Here is a 22,658-nt window from a genome sequence, read left to right on the forward strand (position 1 = left end):
GTTGGCATTTGGGACCAAGTGCAGCTCCAAAAAGATTGATGTAGAAGGATGCCAAGCTCAGAAATGCCTGGAGTTAATTTGTACTGGAGATGCACAGCAAAAGAGCTGAAGAAAGGCCTTAGTGGGATAGCTGGCCCATTCCCCCGTCAGTGAAGACCTTCAGGAGGTTTGCTTGGTGGTTTTCCAGTGCTATCTTTAAATACTGGCAGAGGTAGAGCTCCTACCCTTTCTCATGTCTCATTTAACAGAGCTCAAAATGAAAGAATCACAATTTTTCTGTCACCTTGATCTTCCTAAATGGGGATTTCTGAACCTCTCACAAAGTACCTCCCACGTCAGGGCTTTTTTGGGGAAATCCACCATCTCCTGATGTTGCTCTGACAATACCATCAAATGCATATAGAAAAAAAGTCAAGTGAGGAAGTCTGGTGGTGTCTTTATGGCCTTCTGGGTGCCCTTGAGACCTTGCTGCCATCCTTTGCGTGTCTCCTTGCATCTGTTGGACACTTGGGTCTCCTTTTTCAGGAGCTGACCAATTTCCTTCTCTGAGGCTGAATCTTCTTCCAGGCAGCCAAAGAGATTTAGATTTGCAGCTGTCTTTAATTGCAGTGGAAGTAAAAATGCCCAAGCCAGCTTTGAAACCGGGGCTTTCATGGGAGCAGAGTTGCAGCTTTGTTTCCCTCATACAGAAAGTTGGTCTCATGAATTCAAAATGTGCACCAGAACTAACCCTCCAATTAGGAAATTAAATATCAATAGATCCAACAGCACTGCAGAAAATGTTTGTGTCATGCAGAAGGGTGAATAGGCTTGAATATATTTTAATTTTTCCCTATATATACATATATTAGATATATATAGTTCCCTAATCAGCCTTCCATTTGTTGCTGGCACAGAATGAGCCTTGATGCACTGGTTTAACCACCAAAACTCCAGCTGAGCTGTAGGAATAACACATCCTGGGGTCAGGAGCTTTAGGGATCCTGCAAGACAAATCTCTGTGCAGACCCCTTGGCAGCAGTGGGCAGATGGAGTCAGAGAGGGCTTTACATAACCTCATTTTTCTGCCAAATTGTGGATTTTTCTCCATTCTAGGTATAAAATGAAGGTCAGATCATTACAGGGAATGTACCAGGCAGATCTAAGCATCTTGCTGTTTTCATTTGAGGTTCCAGTTAGTGCACTTACAGAGCTGGATGTTCAAGGGATAAAAAATTGCTCCTGTAAATGTTAGCCAGCAGAACACCACCAACTAGAGGCTCTTATAAAGCAATTAAAAAAAAAGCATTTAGTTACAGGTAAATTTAGGTTATCTAAAATGGTAGTTTGTTATCTTCTTCTTCTTGTGCAGTTGTCCTATAGCTTGTAGGACCCTTGTCATTAAGATGGCAGCCCCCTCATAGTTGTGGGGTCCATGGGGACACTGCAGGGGTCCCAGCAGCATTCCTGCACCCATTTCCAGGGAGAGCTGTGTTACAGCAGCTCCTGTAGTACAGGTATGAGCTAAACCTCATGTCCCTCTCATTTTCCTTTGGTCAGGAAGCATGTAGGGCTCATAGTTCCTGAAGCATGAGATTCCTCCTGCATGGGGCACCCATCCCTTCATGGTGATCCCGAGCAAAAGCTCTGCAGTGGTTCAGAGCAAATCAGATCCCTGTTTGCCATGGTGGGAAGTTCTGACCCAGTTTCTCTACCAGTGGGAAACACCTCTCCATGCTCCAGTGCTTGGTGTGTCAGAAAAGATGATGTTCCAGCCACAGCCACTCTTTCCCTGGTGGCTCAGATAAATGAGCCTGTCACAACAACGCAACCACCTAGAATATTTGTTTTCATTTGTCACTTGGAATTCCCCTTCCACTTCTTTCCTGGCTCGTGCTGGTGTTTGGGAGCAGCAAGCCAGGGTTTCCAGGAGCTTCTTCTTGCAAGTGTCATTGCCTCTCTGAGCTCCCAGGGTTCAAGGGGCAGCTGCAGCTCTCCCATTGCTCATAGCCCAGGATGTGTCTGATGTAGCAAAGTGAGCTTGCTCTTTGAAGTCCTTGTTTCATGCCAGGCCTCCAAGGGCCTCCCCACCAGAGGTTTTGCCTTTGTGTGTCTTCTCTCATCAATATTTAAAACCTGTCATATCTGGTGCAGTGCAAATAAGATCCCGTTCTGGCTTACAAGCAGCTACATATAGCTTTACCTGCAGAGTTATATAAATGCAGCCCTAATTAATTGGTGCTCTTGCCTTGCATGAAAAATGGATCTGGATAGTGTAAATACACACAGTAGTTTTAGGCTTGGAGAAATGTGGGAAGTGTGCTCTTGCAGTGGGAGAGGGAGGTCAGAAAACAGGGAGAAAAGGAGGCAAGGAAAGAGAGATCTTTGAATCTTTGAGGGGTTTTTTGGTTGTTTTTTTTTAATTTTGGGGTTTTTTTGGGTTTTTTTGTTTGTTTTGTTGGTTTTGGTTTTTTTTGTTGGGTTTTTTTTTGTTTTGTTTTGGGGTTTGTTGCTTGTTTCTGTTGTTTTTTTTTTTTCTGTTTCTACATGCGCTTGTTTTCAGCTGCATCTCCCTGATCCAAATCCTTCTTTCAAAAATGGTCCACATCATCCTTCAGGAATGGAGAAATGGTCCACATCATCCTAATACTGGGGAGACTGGGGTTTTGCCCACTGCAGTGCCAGGTCCTCTCCAGATGTTTGCCAGCTGCTGCAGCGGGGCCATACAGGGATGGCAGCTGATTCAGCCCTGCTCTGCTGGGCTGCAGTGTTCAGCTGAAGGTGCTGGTAGTGCTACCAATGGTGACAAATGACCTGCTTATAATGTGACCTGACAAATGTGATGTGGAGCTGCAGGGCAGTGCTGCCCTGCTGGCCTCCATAAATGTGTGTGTTGGATCCTGCTCAGAGCCTCAGCCCCAAGAGCCTGCCTGCAGTAGGGTGCAGGGGGCCCTGAAGTATCCAAAAGAGCATCAGGCTCTTTGGCTTTGAAGGGAAGTGGTCCCTGTGGGCCTCAATTCTCATTCCTGGAGTTAAATGGGCTTTTAGAAGGCTGCTGGTGAGATGCTGCCTGGAAAGAAAGGGGCCAGAAGTGGGGCAAGCTCACTGGGGCACATGGTACCCAGGAAGGATGGTGTGCTACTCCCTCCTTGAGAAAATTGCTTTTGTCTCCTTGTTTGGAAGGATTTGGATTTGTTCACCTACTAGATTGGAAATGAAGACCATTTGGGTGATTTTTATTTAAGAAATAGCTGTGGTATTCAGGGCCTTGCCTCCTGCCAGCCAAGCCCAGCCGACACAAGCATAATGTGCTTTATTCAGCAGCGTGATAGTTTATCTAAAAAAGCCAACCATTAAAGCCCACCCCCAAACCAGTGTGGCACAGCTGGGACTGGAAACTCAAAGTAACATTTATTCAACACTTTAGTCTGAAGATCTGTGCTTCAGAGGTCATGGGAGCAGTGACTATCACCAAAGGAGGTCAGGGAGCACTGGCAAAGCCAAGAAATCCAGTATATCACCAGGATGCTGCAGAGTGCTTGTGTCCTGGTGGTGAACCCTCTGCAGTTTCTAGTGCAGAGTCCCAAAAGCTGCAGCCAGACCCACATTGCCCTGTTGCCAGCGAGGACAGGAGTGCACACAGGGCAGCACATGCATCCCCTGCCCACGTGGGCAGTGCCAGTGGCTGTGCCCGGTGTGGGACACGCCGCTGTCTGCAGCTGGCAGGTTATTTCAGGTTGGAGACAGATTTTCCTTGCCTGAGGCAAGTGGAGCAGCTCTGATAAATATTGCTATAGGTGGCACTAAAGCTGTGCTGCAGCTCAAGGAAATCATTGGAGTCCATGTGGATGTTACCTGTGGGTGAGGAGGCAGCAGCAGGACAAGCTCTGGCTCCTGATGGAAATGTTGGGGTCTTTAAATGTTTGTCACAACATCTGTAGATAGATTTATCTCCATGGATATCTATCTGTAAAGATATCCTTGGATGTGTATCTCCACAGAATATGGAGGAAAATACAGTATCTCTATAGGTATCTACGGATGGATACAGATTTTAAATCAGTCTGTGCAGTGCAGGTTCCTGCAGAGCAGCAGTTTCACACGGAGGCATCTTGGTCTCTGGAATGCTCAGCCAGCTCTTCAGCTGCTGGCTCCAGCCCTCCCCAGGGTTTAGTGAAGGCATGGCAGTGCCAGCTTCTCCAGTGCCAGCATTCCCATGCACTGCTCAGCCACTGTGCTCGGCAAGGGAGAGGAAAAAAGAGGAGAAGGAAGGGCCAGGTTTCTGCTTCAGCGGGTGCCTTCCCGCTGGCGTGAGGCTGCACCGAGGGGATGATGGGGATGATGGAGTCAGGGCAGGCAGCTCCAGAGCCAATCCCGGCATTTGAGTGCCCTCTGCCGATGCTGCATGTGGTGCTGCATGTGGTGCTGCAGTGAGGGGCTGCCCTGGCCAGCAGCCTGTGCAGCACTGCAGCACTTTGCTGCCAGCCCCTGCTCCCAGCATGGTTCAGGCAGCTGGAGGAGTTAGGCTGGGTTAAAAGCAGGCATGTGGGGGCTGCAGGTGCACCCAGGGTGACTCACAGCAGGCTGTGGGTTGTCATCACCCCAACAGTCTCTGTCAGCAAAGGTGCTACAGAGTGGAGCATGCAGGAATGCACCCAGGATGGAGTGGGGCAGGTAGGACCTGACAATAGCAAGGGAAGTCCCAGCTCATTTGGTGCTTCAAAAAGGGAAAACCCTTGGATTTTGAGTCTTTCCTGTTGGTTTCTGGTCTCAGCAAACATAAAGAGGGATGCATTTCCCTCTCAGTAGGCAGTAAGTCCCCTGGCTCTGTCCCTCATCCTCATGGGTGGGTTTGGGACTGAGATGTGTTACCTGGAGGCAATGGGCTCATGTAGCTCCCAGGTGTCCAAGGCCTCATTAACCCCCTGGTTGGCCATGCTGGGGCATGGGGACCATGCACTGCCCCCATGGCTTCATCTGCAGGTGGGAGAAGAAATGATCTGGTTCTGGCCAGGAGGATGCTGTGGGTTCTCCACAGCCAGTGCCAAGCACCAGAGCGTGTGAGGATGGAGTGGCATCAAGGAGTCCCTCTACCACCCAGTGATCTGCTTGGATGGGTGGGAGCCCTCTGGGTCTGTGGGCAAGGCAACACCCCAAAAACAATGAGAAAAAGGACTTTGAGCTCCTGGGGAGAGGGATGGGGATGCTGACCGGTTCCTCCTGCCCCCCACAGCAACAGAGGCGGGAGAAGGAGCTGCGGAAGCAGCAGGAGCGGGAGCAGCGCCGGCACTACGAGGAGCAGATGCGGCGGGAGGAGGAGCGGCGGCGCGCGGAGCACGAGCAGGTACCGGGCTGGGAGCACGCCTTCCTCTGCCTCTCATCAGAGATCTTCCTGTAAACACTCGGTTTTTACCACTTGAGAGCAAATTGCTTAATTGTTAACGCTGCGTGTGTCGCTTTCACTGCTGTTGTTTATTTCTGTGTGGATCCACTCGCTGGCCCGCAGATGTGAAGGCGCTTGGTGCAGGTTTTCCACGCCCGCTTGTTCTTGGGGTCAAGTTTTTTTGTTATTCTTGGGTAATGTCTGCCATTCCCCAGCGGTTTCCATTCTTGTAGAGTGGTGGACACCCTGGGCTCTTTGGGCAGGGCTGGAGGGTGCCAGGGCTGATTGATGAGATCACTTGGGCGGGGTGGGTATGGGTGCCCACCTCATTCTCCTTCCTCTCTGGAAATACTGGCTCTTTTACCTTCTCTCTCTTTTTCCTTTGATCCTTGCTGCCCATGCCTCCAGGAGTACATCAGGCGACAGTTAGAGGAGGAGCAGAGGCAGTTAGAGATCCTGCAGCAGCAGTTGTTGCAGGAGCAGGCGCTACTTCTGGTAAATGGGAGGCCACGGCCACGCTTGCCGCTTCCTGCCCGTGTCGTGTCCGCATGCATCCGTGTCCCCCCAGTGCCTCCTGGCATGCCCAGACATGGGGGACACAGCTGTCACCACCCTACCTGGAGCCTCCTGTCCTGCTCCATGGCTGCAGCATGCCTGGATGCCCCGTTCTGCTCGGGGCTGGCTCCCCTCATGGTGCACGGCTCTCATCGCGTCCCTCTGCAGCATTGGCGTGTGTGTGCGTGTGTCCTCCTGAGAGGAGCAGTCCTGGTTGCTGCTGAAGGTTTGGAGGCTGTTTGCAGCATGTTGGGGTGTGTTTGAACTGTTGTATGCCTGTATCCATCAAACCCACCCTGCCATGTTGTTCTTCATGTTCTGAGTGAAGGCTTTTGTTTCAATTTCCTCGCAGGAACACTGTCTATTCCCTTGTGTGCTGTTTGCATTCTTGATGTCCTCTTTTTTATTTAATTTGGGTTTGAGTTATCCTTTTTACTGCTGGTAGCTGTTACTCTTACTGCATTTTCTTTTAATCTACAGGGTTGTTTGTTTGGGGTTTTTTTCTCTTGCTATTTTATTTAGGAAAAACAAAATCCCTGACACAAACCATTACCTTTTAAAAGGACTTCTCAAAATTATTTACTCCTTTAAACTCATAGAGCTGTAGGGATTCAGAAAGATCACACAGTTGGCTTTGCAGTCTGGCTCTTCTCGGGATCAATTAATTGGTCCTGCAGAGGAGTTGGCTTCAGTTGAGTTTTGTCTGACCATAAAATCATGAAATGGTTTGGCTTGGAAGGGACATTAAAGACTGTCTCTTTCCAACCCCCTGCCATGGGCAGGGACACCTTCCACTAGACCAGGTTACTCTGAGCCCCATCTTGACCAGGTGATGTTTGGCTCCTCATTGAATTGATCCTTCTTTTCTCTATCCAGAAAAACTTGGGCAAAGCCAGTGGTAACTCCTAAGCAAACATCAGCCCTCAGTGGGTCTTGCAGGGTTTCCCTGACAAGGCAGCACTCACATCCCCCATTCCTCCCAAACAGGGCAAAGCATCACTGGCAGAGTCACAACTCTGAATTTGCTGGCTCTGCTGTCTCTCCTTGGGGATGCTTTACAGCTCAGCCCCCAGCGTCCTCCAAATCAGTGAGCTCTGCCAGAAAACAGCCTTTCAGATGCTCAGGCCCCATTGTTGACCCAAACAGATAAATCTGCAGGTTGCAGGCTGGCTGGGCACCTTGTGACTGTGTTTTCTCCTGGGCAGGAGTACAAGCGCAAGCAGCTGGAGGAGCAGCGGCAGGCGGAGAGGCTGCAGAGGCAGCTCCAGCAGGAGAGGGACTACCTGGTGTCCCTGCAGCAGCAGCAGCAGCAGCAGAGGCAGGACCAGAGGCCAGCAGAGAAGAAACCCCTGTACCATTACAAAGAAGGGATAAATGCCAGCGAGAAGCCAGCGTGGGCCAAGGAGGTAAGGGAGAGCAGGGAGGATGGTGGTGCTCGTGTGCATCTGCAGGGCTGGGTCTGAAATACACCCAGCAGGTCGTGCTGCACAGGGTGGGGATCCAGGAGATGCCATCAGCTGTGCTGGGAACACTCCCAGCTCTGTGCAGTGTGTCTGGGTTTGTACAAACAGGGGAGGTTTTTCCATGAGGGCATGTGAGAAGGAGAGTGAATCCCTCCTGGAGGGGTTCAGCCTGTCTGGGGGCTTGTGGACATAGAATCATACAATTCAATTAAGGGGTTGGAATGGACCTTGAAGATCATCTCCTCATTCTCCTTCCTGGCATGTCCACAAGTCTGCAGGGGTCAGGGGTGAATGCGCAGAGGGTGATGGTTGTGAGGTTCTTTGCTGAGCCCTAATTCTGCATAGGCAGGGGTTGGACAGCTTTTCCCCAGGCTCAGGGCTGTATCCCTTGGGGTTGCTCTTTCCTGATTTTTTTCTCTCAGGCAAAAAGAGGGGATTGTAATAGTTGTGAGATCTTGAATCTTAATTATTGCTAGTCTGAATAGTCTTGAAAAGATTGACATGCATTGTCTGCAGTGCAGATTCAGGACCATGTGCAAATTCTTTCTCCTTAATCTCTTTGTGGTGACTCCAGTAAAACTGGTGCCTGCTCTTGCTATTAATTTTTCTAAAGTTGCATCATCATTCTCCAGCCCTTTCAGTGAAAGAAGAGGTTTGATAAGTGGGATTGCAGATGAGGTGTTCCAGATGTGCTGAGCTGCCTCTGATGAGAGAGGCACCTGGGTGGTGCCTCTGCAGCTTTCTGCAGAACTGGGTCACTCTTGTCCATCTGCTGGGGTGCTGAGAGTAGGTAGTGGGCAGGGAAAAGGGAATAAACTCTGTCTTTTATTGCCTGGTTTTAAGTAAACCCTCTAGAACATTGCTTAAGTACTTCTGGCACTGTCTGCAAAACTTTAGCAAAGATATGTAAAAAAGGAATATTATTTTTTTCTCTGAGGTGAAGGAGAAGAGTGCTGGATTTAGCTTTCCCTTTCAAACACAAAGGCCCATTTCTTCTGTTTCATGGGGCTGGCATCTTTTTGATGCTGTCCCTGGAAGCAGGACATTGGGAACTGCACAATGTTAATAAGAGCAGCAGAACATGGCCTCTTCCCCTTTGCCAAAATCATAGGGAAGATGAGGTTTCCTATAGTTGGGGAACTTCTCCAGCTTCCACCAATTAGCTCTCCAAACCATTTATTCCTTACCTGTGTCACTCTGTCTGGTTTCTAATTAAATGCTCCAAGCTGTGGCATCTTTCTGCTGTTGGGAGCAGTAGTTTGATGAACTGTCTCAGCAAAGCACCCTTGGGAATCTCCCAGAATGACTCCTCTTGCCTCCATCCTGTTTTATCTTCTGTTTAGTCCTACTTTTAACACAATTCAGGTACTTTGCTGCATATATTGAAGGCCCACCTTTGCTGGCTCCACAGATAGATTTGTGCTGATACTTAATGAGCCCACCATGGATTTTGTTATAGTTTAGCAATTTCCATACCCAGCCCATGCATGCTAATTTAACAGAAATATTGAGACTTTGTTTTCCTGTGGGAACAATGAAAAGACAAGTCTGGTGCTCAGCCTACAGTTTCTGGAGGCTGTGCAAAGCTTATTTGGATATTTCCTGAGGATTTTGCATTATATCCCATACCATCCTTGTTTTTATGCTTTTTTGGTCTCAAGTCTTCTCTCGCAGGAGCTTGATCACCACAGCTGAGCCCTCCTCATGCTGTGCCTGTCTTTGCTTTTCCCACCTCTCCTTAATGCACACATTTTCCCACCTCACTGGTTTTCACAGGGTGACCCCAAGACCCTGCAGGAATGGGATAAAGCATCAGAGTGAGGCCGTGGTCACTCACCTTGTGGTTGTGCCCCTGCATCCCCTGGTTAAAGGACTGGCCTGTTGGTGATGACAAAGCTCTGGGTGAGGAACCAGCCTGTGCTGCATCTCTCACAGCTTCCCCAGAGCACAGACAAGGATTTCTCTTGATGCTGAACGAAACAGTCTGAGCAGATAGTCCTGCCAAAACGCATGGATGCACATTCCCTTCTGCTGCCCCTTCTACTCATCTTCTTGTTACCCAGGGTTATCCACTGGAAGCTAACTTGGGATGTAGCTTGGATGCTGTCCCAGACCTGTCCTCTTTTTCCAGACACATCTCTTATAATTATGGACTATTTGGGCCTTTTTGGAGATCATGTTGGGACCCTCTGGTGATCCAGCCAGGGGTGTGGCATTAGCACTCTGAGCTGTGGTCCTGTAATTAGCAGCTCCCTATGTTACTGACTTTTTTGTTATGGATCAGTATTTGCTGAACAAGGTGTTGCAGATAGCCAGGAAAATCTTGGTCAGCTAAAGGATGGGTTTGGGCAGGAATATATCACACATCATTGTGCAGAAAGGAGGGGACAACTTTCCACATCTTCCACGTGGTGGCTGGCCCCTGTGGTGCTTTCCCAGTGTTCAGAGCTTCCTCGAGAGAACTCAGGGCTCAGCTGTGCATCACGAGCTGTTCTGTTCTCTGCAGCAGCCAACACCCACAATCAGCCCCTCCTTCAGTCCCCGTGGCTTTTATCCTGCTCTCACTTTGAAGTGATGTATTAAAACATTAGCAGCCTTCTGCTGGGACTGCAGACACTGCTAAGGAGGTTTCCTGTTTGGGGAACCTTGAGTTCAATTAGAGGTGGTCTGTACTTGAGCAATGATGAACTCCTGAAGGGTTTTGCTGCCTTTCCCCCCTTTCTGCCTAACAGTGGAATCAGCAGGGCCCCACCAAGCACAGCTGGACAGTCCCAAGAGCATCTTCTGCTGTGCTGGTCCCACAAGGTGCAAGTGAGGAGCTACTGGCAGTGGGAAATCAAGCACCTTCCCAGTACCCAGACATCCCCATTTGATCCCTCTCCTGCCTTCTCCTGCACACCAGCTTGGAGATCCTTCACCATCAGCTGCACCTCGGGGCCTGGCGTTGTGCCGGGAGCAGCTGGCGCGCGGCGGCTCCGTCTCTGCCTGTCGCTGTCACTGCCAGGGCTTGGCTGAGGAGGAGAGGGACTGGAGCAGCCGTGACCCAGCACTCAGGCTGCTGCTCCCTTTGCAGAGGCAGTTCTCCTTCCCACCCTGCTGCCCTTCTCATCCCTGTGTCCCCTTCCTTGGGCACTGCCGAGCAGAGCTTTGCATGGCTTCTGCTCTCTGGTGGGCCTGGGGAAGTTGTGGTGACCTTCTAGGACACAGCAGTAGCCCAGGATACTTAAACTCAAGAAATAGTCCATAACACAAATTTCTTACCTAGACTTAACTCTGTCTCATGCTCTGTCTCTGAAAAGGATTCATTTTTATTCATATAATAATTCTTTTGTTTCATGAGTATTTATTTAAAGAAGAGCTGTGGTTCTTTCTGAGCAAACCTGTTGTAAAGATTGCCTTTTACTGTGGCATCATCCACGGTGGAATCGAGACATGCTAGGGGCATTTAACTCTTTAATGACACATAAATAAAATACACATCAGATCTCGAGGTATCAAAAATTCTGCATAGCATATGCTGCCTGAATATCAATGCACAGCCTAACTGCAGGATGGCACGGCCAGGTGAGCTGAAACCCCCGTGTTCCCATCAAGGGTAGCTGAAAGCAGTGGGCTTTGGGTTGATGTTCTCTCTCAGTAAAAGAGGTTTTTCCCCTCCCATACATGACAAGGTGCCAGACTCGGTAAATTCAGATCAAAGCCAACATTTTTCTGGCTGCCATGTTTATTCTTTTATTCAGATCAAACAAAACTACCTGTTGTGGTGTTTATAACAGCAAAGGAAAATGGTCCCCTTGCTCAAAGATCCATTTGAGAAGAAGCAAGAGCTTCTCGGGAGTCATCTCCTAGGAACATCTCTCTGAGGCTTGCTGCCTTTTCTTTATGTTTTCTTTTTAGTTTCTTTATTTTTTCCATTTCATATTCAGAAACTAATTAAGCATATAAATTCAAGCAGTCCTTTTCATACCTTTAAAATGCATTTATTGCATTTGATAATCCAAGTTTTGGTCCAAGTTTGATGGAAAACTTGGATTCCGCGATCACAGAATCACTTAGGTTGGGAAACACCTCCAAGATCATAAAGTCCAACCTGTGACTGATCACCACCTTGATCAAGCAATAGATATGATACACCTAAGGAGAAAAGAGCTCCCTGTATGTTTTTGCCTACCTCGGATTCCATGGGAATGGGTTCTGGGGGCTCTGACTGTCCCGGTGTCGCGCAGGTGGAGGAGCGCTCGCGGCTCAACCGGCAGAGCTCGCCGGCCATGCCCCACAAGGTGGCCAACAGGATTTCTGACCCCAACCTGCCTCCTCGCTCCGAGTCCTTCAGCATCAGCGGCGTGCAGCCAGCCCGGACCCCACCCCTGCTCCGGCCCGTGGACCCGCAGGTAATGGTGCTCCCCCCTTGCCAGGGTGCTGGGGGTGCTGGTAAGGAAACAAGGAATGATGGATGGAAGGGAAATAGCAACTGGCTCCCTGGATTCTCAGCCTTAAGCATGTTCATGAGTAAGAGCAGCATCTACATGCATGAGTGTGTTCCTCTTGTCACCTCCATGTGTTAGCAACATCACGCTGGTTTATACCTTCCTTTGAAGCATCACGTACTGGTTACTGCTAGAAACAAGCTGGAGGACCAGGAGGAACTGCTGCTCTGGTCCAGTGCAGCTGTTGCTCTGATCCTCTTTGGATCTGGTTTATGTAAAGGGCTAAAACCACAGAGCCTGGTACAAAAGACCCGGGATGCTTTGATGCTGAGGATCATCAGAAAGAGGTTTTGCTTTCTTTGCTGCTTTAATTCAAGGTTTTGTTTTGGTTTTCCATTGAGTTGACATCAGTCACAAACACATCTGGAGAGGGCATAGATCACCATGACTGTCACAGAGGAGGGGCATCGTTATTTTAGAAGTTTCTCCCAGCCATGAGGTCTGCAAGAACTCTGCCACCAAAAGCTGTAGGAGTGTCAGTGGTGGCTCTGGTCCAGCCCCTGGAATTCCTCCCACAGATCCACAGACTCCAGCAGGGATTTCAGAGGGAAGTACAAAGCCTTTGCTCCAGGTTCAGCTGGGCTTTCTATGGAATATGTGCCAACTAAGTGCCAGCCACATGTGGCACCTCCAGAACAGAGCCAGCTTTAAACAAAACTGTGCAGGAAAGCCCTGAAACATACTTTTTTTGTATGCATTGGGAAAGTGGGCAAAACCCCACTTCACTGTCATCCCTCTGACTGACCAAATAATTTTCAGTGACCTTCTTGGTGTCCTATACCATCAGCAGCTACAGAGACTTTTGTTTGGCAATAAGATACTCATGAAACAGTTGCTTGAAGCCCAGAGCCCCATGTCAGTGTGTGTGTGCATACTCTTGTACCCGTGAGACATGGACACATACAGAGATCTGTATGTGGAAATTTCAAATAAAAGTCACAATCCTGTTGTATCAAAGGAGTGCAGCTTCACAGAGTCCTGGGAAGAAGCTCTGATTTCACAAACTGTAACCTTGTGATTTTTTCAGATTTCCCAGAACAGATGTCAGTATTCCTTAAACTTGCAACCTGTAGGGCTAATCCTTGGGAGCCACCGAGACCTATAGAAGCTCATGCCTCAAGATATTTTTTTAGCCATCTATGCCTCAGAATTCCTGATGATTTTTTTAATCAATTATTATTTATTATCGTTTCCTTCTTTTTGTTTTTTTTTTTCATTTTTAACATGGAAAATCCATGCCAAACCTCATTAGTACAACCACAGAGGTGCAGGTGTAGGAGCTGGACTTTGGGCCAGCAGCAGCAGAGCCTGGGGCGGGCACGGCGTGTGCGGGAGTGTGATTTTTAACAGATCTTGCCTTGAAGTGATGTAAGTCAGAAGTTCCTGAAACCAAGGCAGTGCTGATCTCAGACCAAGGGGGCTTTTCAGTGCATCCAAAGTGCTAATCAAAATCTTTTTTTTTCTAAATCAAATTTTAAAATTTTTTTAATTCCTTTTTTTTTTTTTACCCTCCATTTTGACTGATAGTTCTGTTTTGGCTTGGTGCTTAGATTCCACATCTGGTCACTGTGAAATCCCAAGGAAGCTCCTTGTCTGGGTCTCAGTCACTGCATGAACAGCCTGCAAAGGGACTGGCTGGGTTTCAGGAGGCTCTGACGGTGACCTCTCACCGCACTGAGATGCCAAGGCAGAACTCGGACCCCACCTCAGAAAACCCTCCTCTGCCCCCTCGCATTGAAAAGTTTGACCGAAGTTCTTGGTTACGGCAGGAGGAAGACATTCCACCAAAGGTAACACAACCACTCCTCACTTTCAGCACCTCAGAGCTGAGTCCCTCTGGCAAAGCAGAGTGGGCAGGACTGAGCCCACCCCAAGGCTCTGCAGCGGGGGCTGACCCACCCAGGGGCTGCATTTCCTCAGGCAGGGTTTGCAGGACGTGCTGGGAGCTGCTCTTGGCTGCAAAATAGCTGCAAAACAGCACTGCCCTCCAGCAAAGAAAGTTCTAGAGCTCAGACAGAGGCCAAAACAAATTAATCTCTTTTTTCCCTTGGATAAAAAACAACCTTCTGCTTAAATAGAATTATAGGAACATAAAATTTGTCATACTCAATAAGACGGGTCCTTTTTAGTCCAGTACCGTGCCTCCAGTTGCAATCAATATTGATGGAAGACTTGTAAGGGCTCCAGCAGCTTTATACATTCATTGACATTTTGGCAGTGTCTGGCAGTACCTCTTTAATTAGGATTCTTCTGGACCAGTATTTCGATTGTGTTGTTTATACACCTTCACTTGGGAAGAATTATAACCTGGCCATTAAAGTTGCCCTTACAGTGAATCAGTGCTCAGCCAGGAGGATTTTTACAGAGGAGGAATGATTATAAATTGATTAGTGACAGGGAGGCAGTATTTGTCCCTGATTGAGAGGCAATTTTTCTATGTATTTACAAAGTCAGTGACTTGCCTTTTGAAGAGCAAAGTGGCAGTCACCAGGTAAGCCTCCCTGTGCAGGGGATCTGTGGTGGTGTCATGGGTGTTAATAATGCTCCTATTTCTGCTGTCACCAAGCAAGAGGAGCCATCAGTGCTCTGCTGAAGGCAACAGCAAGCCAACAGCTCCTGGAACTGTCTCTGTGCTTGGCTCCTCCATAGTGCAGGAGGGTGGCTGCCTGGTTTTAACCTAATTAAGAAAAAGCCCTGCAATTTAATGTTGGCTTTTGCCATGAGTCCTTCGAGAAGGACACTCAGCCGCAGCGATGCCCTGCGTGGTGAGACCATGGCTGCTGGGAGAAAAGCTGTTCTCCAACACTCTGCAGTATTTTCCCCCTTGGCTGAGGGAAAATGGACTCTGGAAGGGATCCCACCAGATCACATTTAGGGCTGGTGTGTTGGCAGTACCACCCCTGAGGAGCCTGACTGCACACTTGGCTGCCTGAGGTGGGTTTGAGGTGTTTGGAGGCAGGAGAGAAAGAACTGCCCCAAGAGGCAGGACTGGCTGTCTCCGTGGTCCAGGGTCTTGTTTCTGCCAGTGCTTGTGGCTGGATGCTTCAGAGGAAGGTGGAAAACTCCCCAAGTCCTGACTGCAGAGTACCCTACCTGGAGGGGAGACTGCTTTGTACTGGGACGAGCTGCAGCTGGTGATGCTGCAGTCCAAGCTCACTAAATCTTCACTTACCTTGCCTAATGGAACCGTGTGTTTGTTCTTTAAAAAAGCCAAGCCTAATCCTTTTTCTTGCTAATCCTGACAAGCCCTTGGCCTTTCTGTTACCTGGTGCAAGGTGTTGAACCAGGTGAGTATTGTCTTGCCTCTCCACATCACTGAGGTGCTGGGGGATGAGGCCACTGCACCTGTGACCATGCAGTGATGCCTGAGCTCCCATGGGATGGGGCAGAGTTCCAGGGTTACCTGTCACTGCCCCTCTAGCCTGTGGCTGGCTTTGGGTGCTTGTGCTGAGCCCTCCTGCCAGCAGCAAGGTTTTGGCAGTGGCATCTGAAGCTCAGTGAAGGTCACAGTGTTTAATCCCAGTGTTAGGTGGGTCAGTCTGGATCTTCCCACTGTCAACCCTCTTGTTTGTCCACCAGTCAATACCTTCTGTCTGCTGGCATGTGTCATATCTGAGCTAGATAGAAAACCTCTGTTGTGGCTGTTGAAATGCACTTCAGTCTGAATTTTACCTTAAGTCCTTTGTGGGTTTTGTTAGATTTAAATTATATATATATTTGTGTGTGTATATGTGCATACATTTCTTCTAGATGTAAGTGCCCTTTTTGGTGGTAGCCAGGCTGCTCAGGGGGCTCCTGTGCCAGGAGCATCCCTGAGAGCACCTTTGCTGCTTGCTGCTGCCTCACACTCCAGTGATTCCTTCTAAAAGCTGAGAGCCTTGTCTTTTATAATTGCCCTAAATACTGCCTTTCTCTCACTGGGAAGTCAGTTGTAAATCAGAGCTGGAAGGTGATCTGTGATGGCTCAGGTGGGTGACTGCAGATGTCTCCATTCTTTTCCAGGTGCCTCAACGAACCACTTCCATATCCCCTGCCCTGGCAAGGAAGAACTCCCCGGGCAATGGCAGCGCCCTGGGGCCACGGCTGGGCTCCCAGCCCATCAGGGCAAGGTGAGGGCATGCAGAGGACAAGGTGAGGACATGCAGGGGACAGGCAGTGTGGAGGTTCCAGTCACTGGATTGAAGTTGCTTGAGACAGTGTTTCATGTTCAGGCTCAAGTGTTTATTATATCTTATCAGTAACACAGCCTCACTACTGTGAGTTTGGCAGCTTTTCATTAGAAGGCACAAAATGGCCAACAATCTCTTGGTACAAGGTCTTTTAAGACTAAACTGTCCAATTAAGAACTGACACCTGGATTATTTTCCCTTTTAACCCAATAACTGATCCCAAAGAGCTGCAATGGGGACTTTTCTGCCCAATTACAAAATGCCACCCAAACCCATGAAGAAGGAGGAAGAATCAGCATGAAGAAGAAACCGACGACAACACCCTGTGCCCTCCATCTTGCTGCCATCCACAACATACTAAAAATCCCAAAACCTCAATTTCTCACCAAGTGACACACCTACATTGCTCTCTATAATCTGTTCCACACTTTAGTGGATTCCAGTCTATCCTGAAGTCTGGGAACCTTTCTCCATGAATGAGGGTCAGAGTCAGTGCTCCCCTGGGGGTCAGGGCACCCCAGAGCAGACAGGGAAATATTCCCAGTGCCCTGGGTTTCCACAGGGCAGGAGTGACCCTGGTGTGCCACTGCTGCACTGCCTGGCATCGCCCAGCTGGCAGCACAGACAGAGGCTGGGCTCCAGCCCTGCTTTAGCTGATAGAACACCACAGCATCTGCAAGGCTTCTCTTGTGTCTGGGATGAATTTTTGCATCCATTAGTGATTTGTACTGACAAGGCTTGGAGCATCCCTGGAGGCTTTGCTCCCTTGGCTGAATGAATTCCTGAGCATTGCAGGGTTTGGAGGTGGATGCTGCATCTGCTGCTGTGGAAGCAAACAGGACTTTGGATGCTCCCCTTCGTGGAATTAGGTCCTGGTTCTCACCTCCTGCATATCAGTGGATCCCTATAAGCCAGTGGGGAGGTCTCAGTGGTACATTCCATACATTTCTTATGCATCAGAGTGGTTTTTCACAGATAATGACTGAGGAATGTGCTGCAGGACAGACACCCATACAGCTTGCTGAGATCTTCTCTAGATGTAGATCAAGGATTAAATTCCTTTCAGCTTCCTAGGACTGGGCCTTCATCTCAGCCAGATCCAGCTGTGGCACAGCAGTGAGCCCCTGGGAAGGTGCTGTGCCACTGCTGTGGTCCCTTCTCTGCCGTGTCACAGCTGTCCCTGGGCATGTTTAAAAGGAGCAGGGAAGCTGACAGGCTCTGCTCAGAGCTGGATGTTAAAAACACAGCTTAGTCATGCGAGAGCTTGTCTGTGATTCACAGAACAGACCTCAGACAGGCAGATCCTGGGAGAAACTGGAGCTCCAATTAGCCTTGCGTGAGGGAGCTCCTTGGCTGCTTCCTCCTGCCTTGTCCTCAGAGGGTGAGGTCAAAAAGTGACTGTGGGGATGTTCATGGTGTGTGCTGTCACCAGTGTGAGCATGCACCTCCCTTTCCAGCTCAGTGCCCCCTCTGTGCTTCAGCAAACTCACAGGCAGCAGCCCCAAGTCGCTGCCAGGGACAGCAGTAGGAGGATGAGATTTTTTATTGTTCTTTTCTTTTTTTTTAATTAGAGAAAAAGCATATCATGGTTTGTTGCTCTTCTTTGCCAAAGGCCGAAACATTTTGAATTCTTGAAAATGTTGCTATTTTAATTAGCTGTTGCTTGAAGGACAGTTTAAAATGCAGAGGGGTTTTGGACTGCGTAATCTTTGTAAGTGATGGGATTGAAAGTAAAAAGGATAATGGAAAGCTGGGATTCAAGTTCAGGGTTGCCCAGTGTTTCCTGCACCCTCACTGTCCCAGTCCTCATCAGTGCAGGTAAATACATCAGTTGCCAGAGTTTTCAAATATGCTTCATTAGTTAATTTAGCTAAGGATTTCAGCTGTAGAGCATGAGCTGAAAGTCTTCAGTTTGATGAAAATTGGAAATTATTAGGATGCTACCATATGTCCATTAAACTTAAGTTTTCATTGAAATTATTTCCTACTTTATTTCTCTCACAGTAATGTAATGTTTTTCCTTTTTCCCCATTTCTCCTATTGGTTCTTGATTCTCCCCATGCATAAATGCAAATATTACAAAAATACCCCTTCTTTTATTTGTCACCCTATTGTGACAAATGAGGGAATATTTACTATACATTTTAAAGAGGCCTTTGAATAAGATCACTTCCAGAAACATTGTATAAAGCCAAATTGCCTAACTCTGCATGAACATCTCTTCTGATGTCATTTCAATGCCAAATAAGAATTAATTTCCTAAAGGCATCTGATACCCAGAGAGATATTAGTCACTCCTTGTGTATCAAAGGCACTTTTTATTCTAGATTTATCTGTATTCACAAGGGTGAGAGAAATCAAGGAGGAAAAGTGGATATCTGATGCAAGTTTGAAGTGACGCCATGAAAATTTGGGGACTGTGAATTAAGTGGTACAAGAGATCTGCAGCCTTGCTGCAAATTTGAGATCCTTGCTTTGCTGAAATCTTTGTCTAACAGCACATCACAAATTCCTGCTTTTATGAAGAATTTTGGTGGCTAATTAGGTAACTTCAGCTTTGCAAATCTACGGACAGGGGATCGAGAGCAAGGAATCTTTTAATGGTGGCCAAATTTTACAAAATAAGAGCAGAAAGCTTCTCCAGGCCCTTTTTTTTGTTGTTGTTGTTGTGGTCATAGTGCACCCAACATTGGTGACCTCAGCCCTGTCTCTTCCCTGTCCAGAGGAGGCTCTGGGGGCCTTTGCAGCCGCCCCTGTCAGTGTGGGCAGGGTCTGCAGCCCTGGGGTGGGTGGGTGTGACCCTGGCTGATGGTGCCCCTCTGTTCTGTCCTCCTGCAGCAACCCAGACCTGAGGAGGACAGAGACCATCGTGGAGAGCCCCTTGCAGAGGACCAGCAGTGGCAGCTCCTCCAGCTCCAGCACTCCCAGCTCCCAGCCCAGCTCCCAGGGTGGATCCCAGCCTGGCTCCCAGGCTGGCTCCAGCGAGCGCAACAGAGTCAGAGGTGAGCTTGGGAACATCCCTCAGCACCAGGCACACTTTGGGAGCCTTCCTGGCAAGCAGCAAGGGCAAGAGGCCTGTGATCTCATGCTTGTTTTTTTTTAAAAAAATTAAAGGATCCATCATTTCTGATGTGCTTTTGTGACCTGCTGGCCTCCTTGCAAACAGAGTTGCCAACAGCTCCATTTCCCTGGAGACTGATAGAAGATGGCCACAGCATCTCACTGCCAAATAGCTCTGGCAAAAGGAGATGGCAGTTATGCTTTAGGGTAAACAAAGAAAACAACCAGTGTGCTTCCTGTCTTCATCCACCCAGGTGCACCTCTTCTGATGTGCTTTCCTTAGGAGTGTGTTTCACTTTTAATTGATATATATATTTTTGGGGGCTTCATCTTTGTGCCTGAGATGGGATCAGAGGACTGACATAACCTATAAGGTTTCTCTCAAATGCTTTCACCAGGCAGCCGTGCTGACATGAGATTTATGTGTGTAGTCAAATTGTTCCCTCTCACCCTAGAGCCCCTCTTAAAGATATTCCATTCCCCTGTTTGATGGCAGTGGGGTAGTGGAGTTGCCACAGCCCATACACCCACTCATCTGCATTCTGGCACAGCCCCACACTTCCATTCCCCAGGGCTGAAGAGCTTTAAGACAAATGCTGCCTCCATGCCTTGAATATTTTATGACTTGGCCATAAGATGATGGTGTCTGTTGTTGAAACCATCAGTCCTCTAGGTACTCAATAAAAGGAGTTTGTAACCCATTGTCATTTCGGGTTTGGTTTTGTTTTTACTAATGAGGAGTCCTGTGACAAATATTGTCCTAGCGATGTCAGATGCTGCAGAGCTTTTCATTTATCACATGCCCTGCTCTTCTGCAAAGTAAATTTGTTTCTTTGGTAGAAGAGGAGCAGTAACTCTGTGAGAGGGCTGTTGGTGGAGGCTGGGCAGGATTATGGCTTCTCTTGCTCTCTTGGTGAAGAAGCAGAAAGGAGCAGGAGTGTTTTTCAAGACAGCAGAAGCAAAGTGATGATGCTGTCCCAGGTGACAGGATGCAGTGGTGGCTTTTGGCAGCGTTTTAATTCCCACTCTCTCCACCTGCCTTTCACCAGGGAATGCCAAGCCCGAAGGGTCCCCTGTGCTCTCCCATGAGCCTGCCAAGGTCAAGCAGGAGGACAACAGGGACGTGACACGACCGAGCCGACCCGCTGTGAGTCCTCAATTCCTTCCCACGGGAATGCTGCCAGCTGGCTTGGCCGCGTTTCCCTTCGGTGCGGTGGCACAACCGCGGGGACCCCAAAAACGAGGCTAGCACTGCTGCTGCTCCAGCTGAGGGACTGGAAAGCAGCAGTACAGCAAGAGCCCCTGGGAGATTTGAATGCTTAAGAGAGTGCATGAGTTTTTACCAGGAGCCCAAGCCTAGGGGAAAGCACTTAAGCCTGTGTTTCCAGGCGAAGCAGAGGCTTAAGGGCTTTGCTAGCTTGGGCGCGGCGGTGGCCGATGGCACATGGTTGTGTTCCGTGCTGCATGTCCCCCGCAGCACCCGCCCAGGGATGCTCTGCTCATGAAGGCTGGGCAACCAACCAGCCCCCGACAGCCTTCCCAGCTTAAAACCCCACCTGGTAGTGGTCTCTGTACAATCCCCTTCTATTATTCTGAGCAAAATCTCATCCGAAGTGTTTCCTCCTGGTTTAATGCTGTTGACATTTGTATCTTAAAACTGCAGAGTCGGCCTAAAAACTATATGAATTTCCACTGCTTCTCTATTTTAATGTGTATTAATGTTTTGTTGATGATGTTTTTTTTCTCTACACTCCACAGCGTTGAGCTAACAATTCTAATTTTATTTCTAACCTGCTTGCCCTTCCTCTGGCTTTTTCCTGTCCCGATCTGTTTCCTCTGATGCTGATTATTCTTCCTTTACCCACAGAGCTATAAGAAAGCTATAGATGAGGTTAGTGATATCTTTTCTCAGTGGGTCATGCCTGTGCAAGGTTGACTAGTTAGTGCTTAATTCCAAGCTGGGTTTTCTTGGTGCTGTTGATAAAGGTGGTGATGCGATCTCGGGTCGGACGGGAGCGCGAACCGGTGGCGTTCCGGTGTCGGGAGGGGACAGCACTGCTGGTGTGCTCTGCTCAGCCCTGGGCTGCCCAAAACCTGCTGGCCACACCACTTGCATGGAGGCCAGGGCAGAGGCATCCCAGTGTTCACGTGGGGGAGCAGGTGGTGCTGCTGTTGTTGGAAAGGAGAAGGAGTGAGAGCGAAGGTTTCTCGTGCCGGTGGAGGAGGTCGGGCAGCCTGGACCCCTCATCACATTCTGCTCTCAGCCACAGCCCCTGGCCACCTGCTGATTTCAGTGGGGCCATCAAGTGCTTTTAGAAATGTGTTCTAAGCCTAATTCAAAAGAAGGCACTTGAAACATAGGAGTGGGTTGTTCATTCTTATGGACCAGCATCCACTGCAAAGGCTGTCAGCAGAGCCATCTCGGATGTTGATGGCAGTGCTGGTCCTCATTCATCCTCTTAAAAATTAAGAGTCCTGAAGTACACCCTTTTCACTTAGGATAATATTTTAAATGTGCATCTGGCAGTGGTGAATGTTTAAACATTCATGGGAAAAGACCCAGCATTCCTGATTTAACATTTAACTTGCCTCACACACGCATCGCTGTGCACACTGCAGATACTGGTAACTGCAGGGCTGTAGCAGAAAGCACTGGTTTCAGCAGCCTCTTCTGCAGCCTCTTTCCTCTAAAAATAGAAGATATGAAAGAAGGAAGATGTGCTGGTTAGTTAACTTGTTCTCTTGGATAAAATATGAGCAATACATTTTGTTTAATGAGGTGCTTTGTTAAGCAAAAAGCACATAAATCAGTGTCTAAATAGAGGCAGCGTGTGTGCCGAATTCAAGCTCAAGGAGCTGTGTGATTTTGGAAACCAATCTGACTTGATTCCAGCAAATATTAAATCTAAAGAAGGCTTTGTAATTAAAAGTAATTAAAGAGCACCAACACTGCTGACTTATGTATTATGTCACCCTCAGTAATAACACTTGGAACATGTGTGGAACTACAGAGCACTTTCTCTCTGGTTGTCAGATTGTTTTTGGTCCAGGAGCAACTTGGTGAAGCCGTTTAATCCTACAAAGTGCTCATTACTTAAACAAAATTATAGCATCAAAGAATTAACCATCCCGAGGCAAAGCTTTAACTAGGAAATATGAGTTATCTGATGATATTGTCTGGGAGTATTACTGTTCTTATAACTTTCAAATTAGTTATTAAAAAGTAGTTAAGCTGATTTTTAAAATACTTGACTATCTTCTAGTGATGGCCAAAAAAGACTGATAGGGTGCCTTGAAGCATGTTAGAAGTGGAAGGTGCAAAAAAGAAATAATTTTCACAGTCCAGTGCTGTGACAGGGAGGAGATCAGTGCTAGTCCTGCGCTGCAGAAGTCCAGCTGCAGTTTTAATAGGCTCTTACACAGTCCTAAAATCCCTTTTAAAGTGAGAGGCTCTAATTCAATTCAAAGGCAAGTGCTCAATAAAGAGCATGTTTGATACTCTAAATGGAAAGCATTGTTAAGCTGCTCAAATTGTCACTGATTCTTATTTAGGAAAAGAAGC

At 48.2% G+C, this 22,658-nt stretch overlaps 1 protein-coding gene across 5 annotated transcripts in view; it reads left to right on the forward strand.

Moving 5' to 3' along the window:
- The window catches only part of TNIK (TRAF2 and NCK interacting kinase), a 150,558-nt gene that overhangs the window by 107,374 nt on the left and 20,526 nt on the right, over positions 1 to 22,658 (forward strand). Inside the window, exons 13-21 of one of the 5 annotated variants that reach the window (XM_077184148.1) lie at positions 5,213 to 5,323; positions 5,771 to 5,857; positions 7,123 to 7,323; positions 11,607 to 11,771; positions 13,418 to 13,657; positions 15,870 to 15,976; positions 18,875 to 19,038; positions 20,146 to 20,243; positions 20,964 to 20,987. In XM_077184148.1, coding sequence (XP_077040263.1) covers positions 5,213 to 5,323; positions 5,771 to 5,857; positions 7,123 to 7,323; positions 11,607 to 11,771; positions 13,418 to 13,657; positions 15,870 to 15,976; positions 18,875 to 19,038; positions 20,146 to 20,243; positions 20,964 to 20,987 — 1,197 coding nt within the window. The remainder of the gene's footprint in view (positions 1 to 5,212; positions 5,324 to 5,770; positions 5,858 to 7,122; positions 7,324 to 11,606; positions 11,772 to 13,417; positions 13,658 to 15,869; positions 15,977 to 18,874; positions 19,039 to 20,145; positions 20,244 to 20,963; positions 20,988 to 22,658) is intronic. The other 4 variants (XM_077184150.1, XM_054638865.2, XM_077184151.1 and 1 more) reach the window with 4 other exon arrangements.

Source organism: Agelaius phoeniceus, chromosome 10 (genome assembly GCF_051311805.1).
Source record: "Agelaius phoeniceus isolate bAgePho1 chromosome 10, bAgePho1.hap1, whole genome shotgun sequence".
Lineage (NCBI taxonomy): Eukaryota > Metazoa > Chordata > Aves > Passeriformes > Icteridae > Agelaius > Agelaius phoeniceus.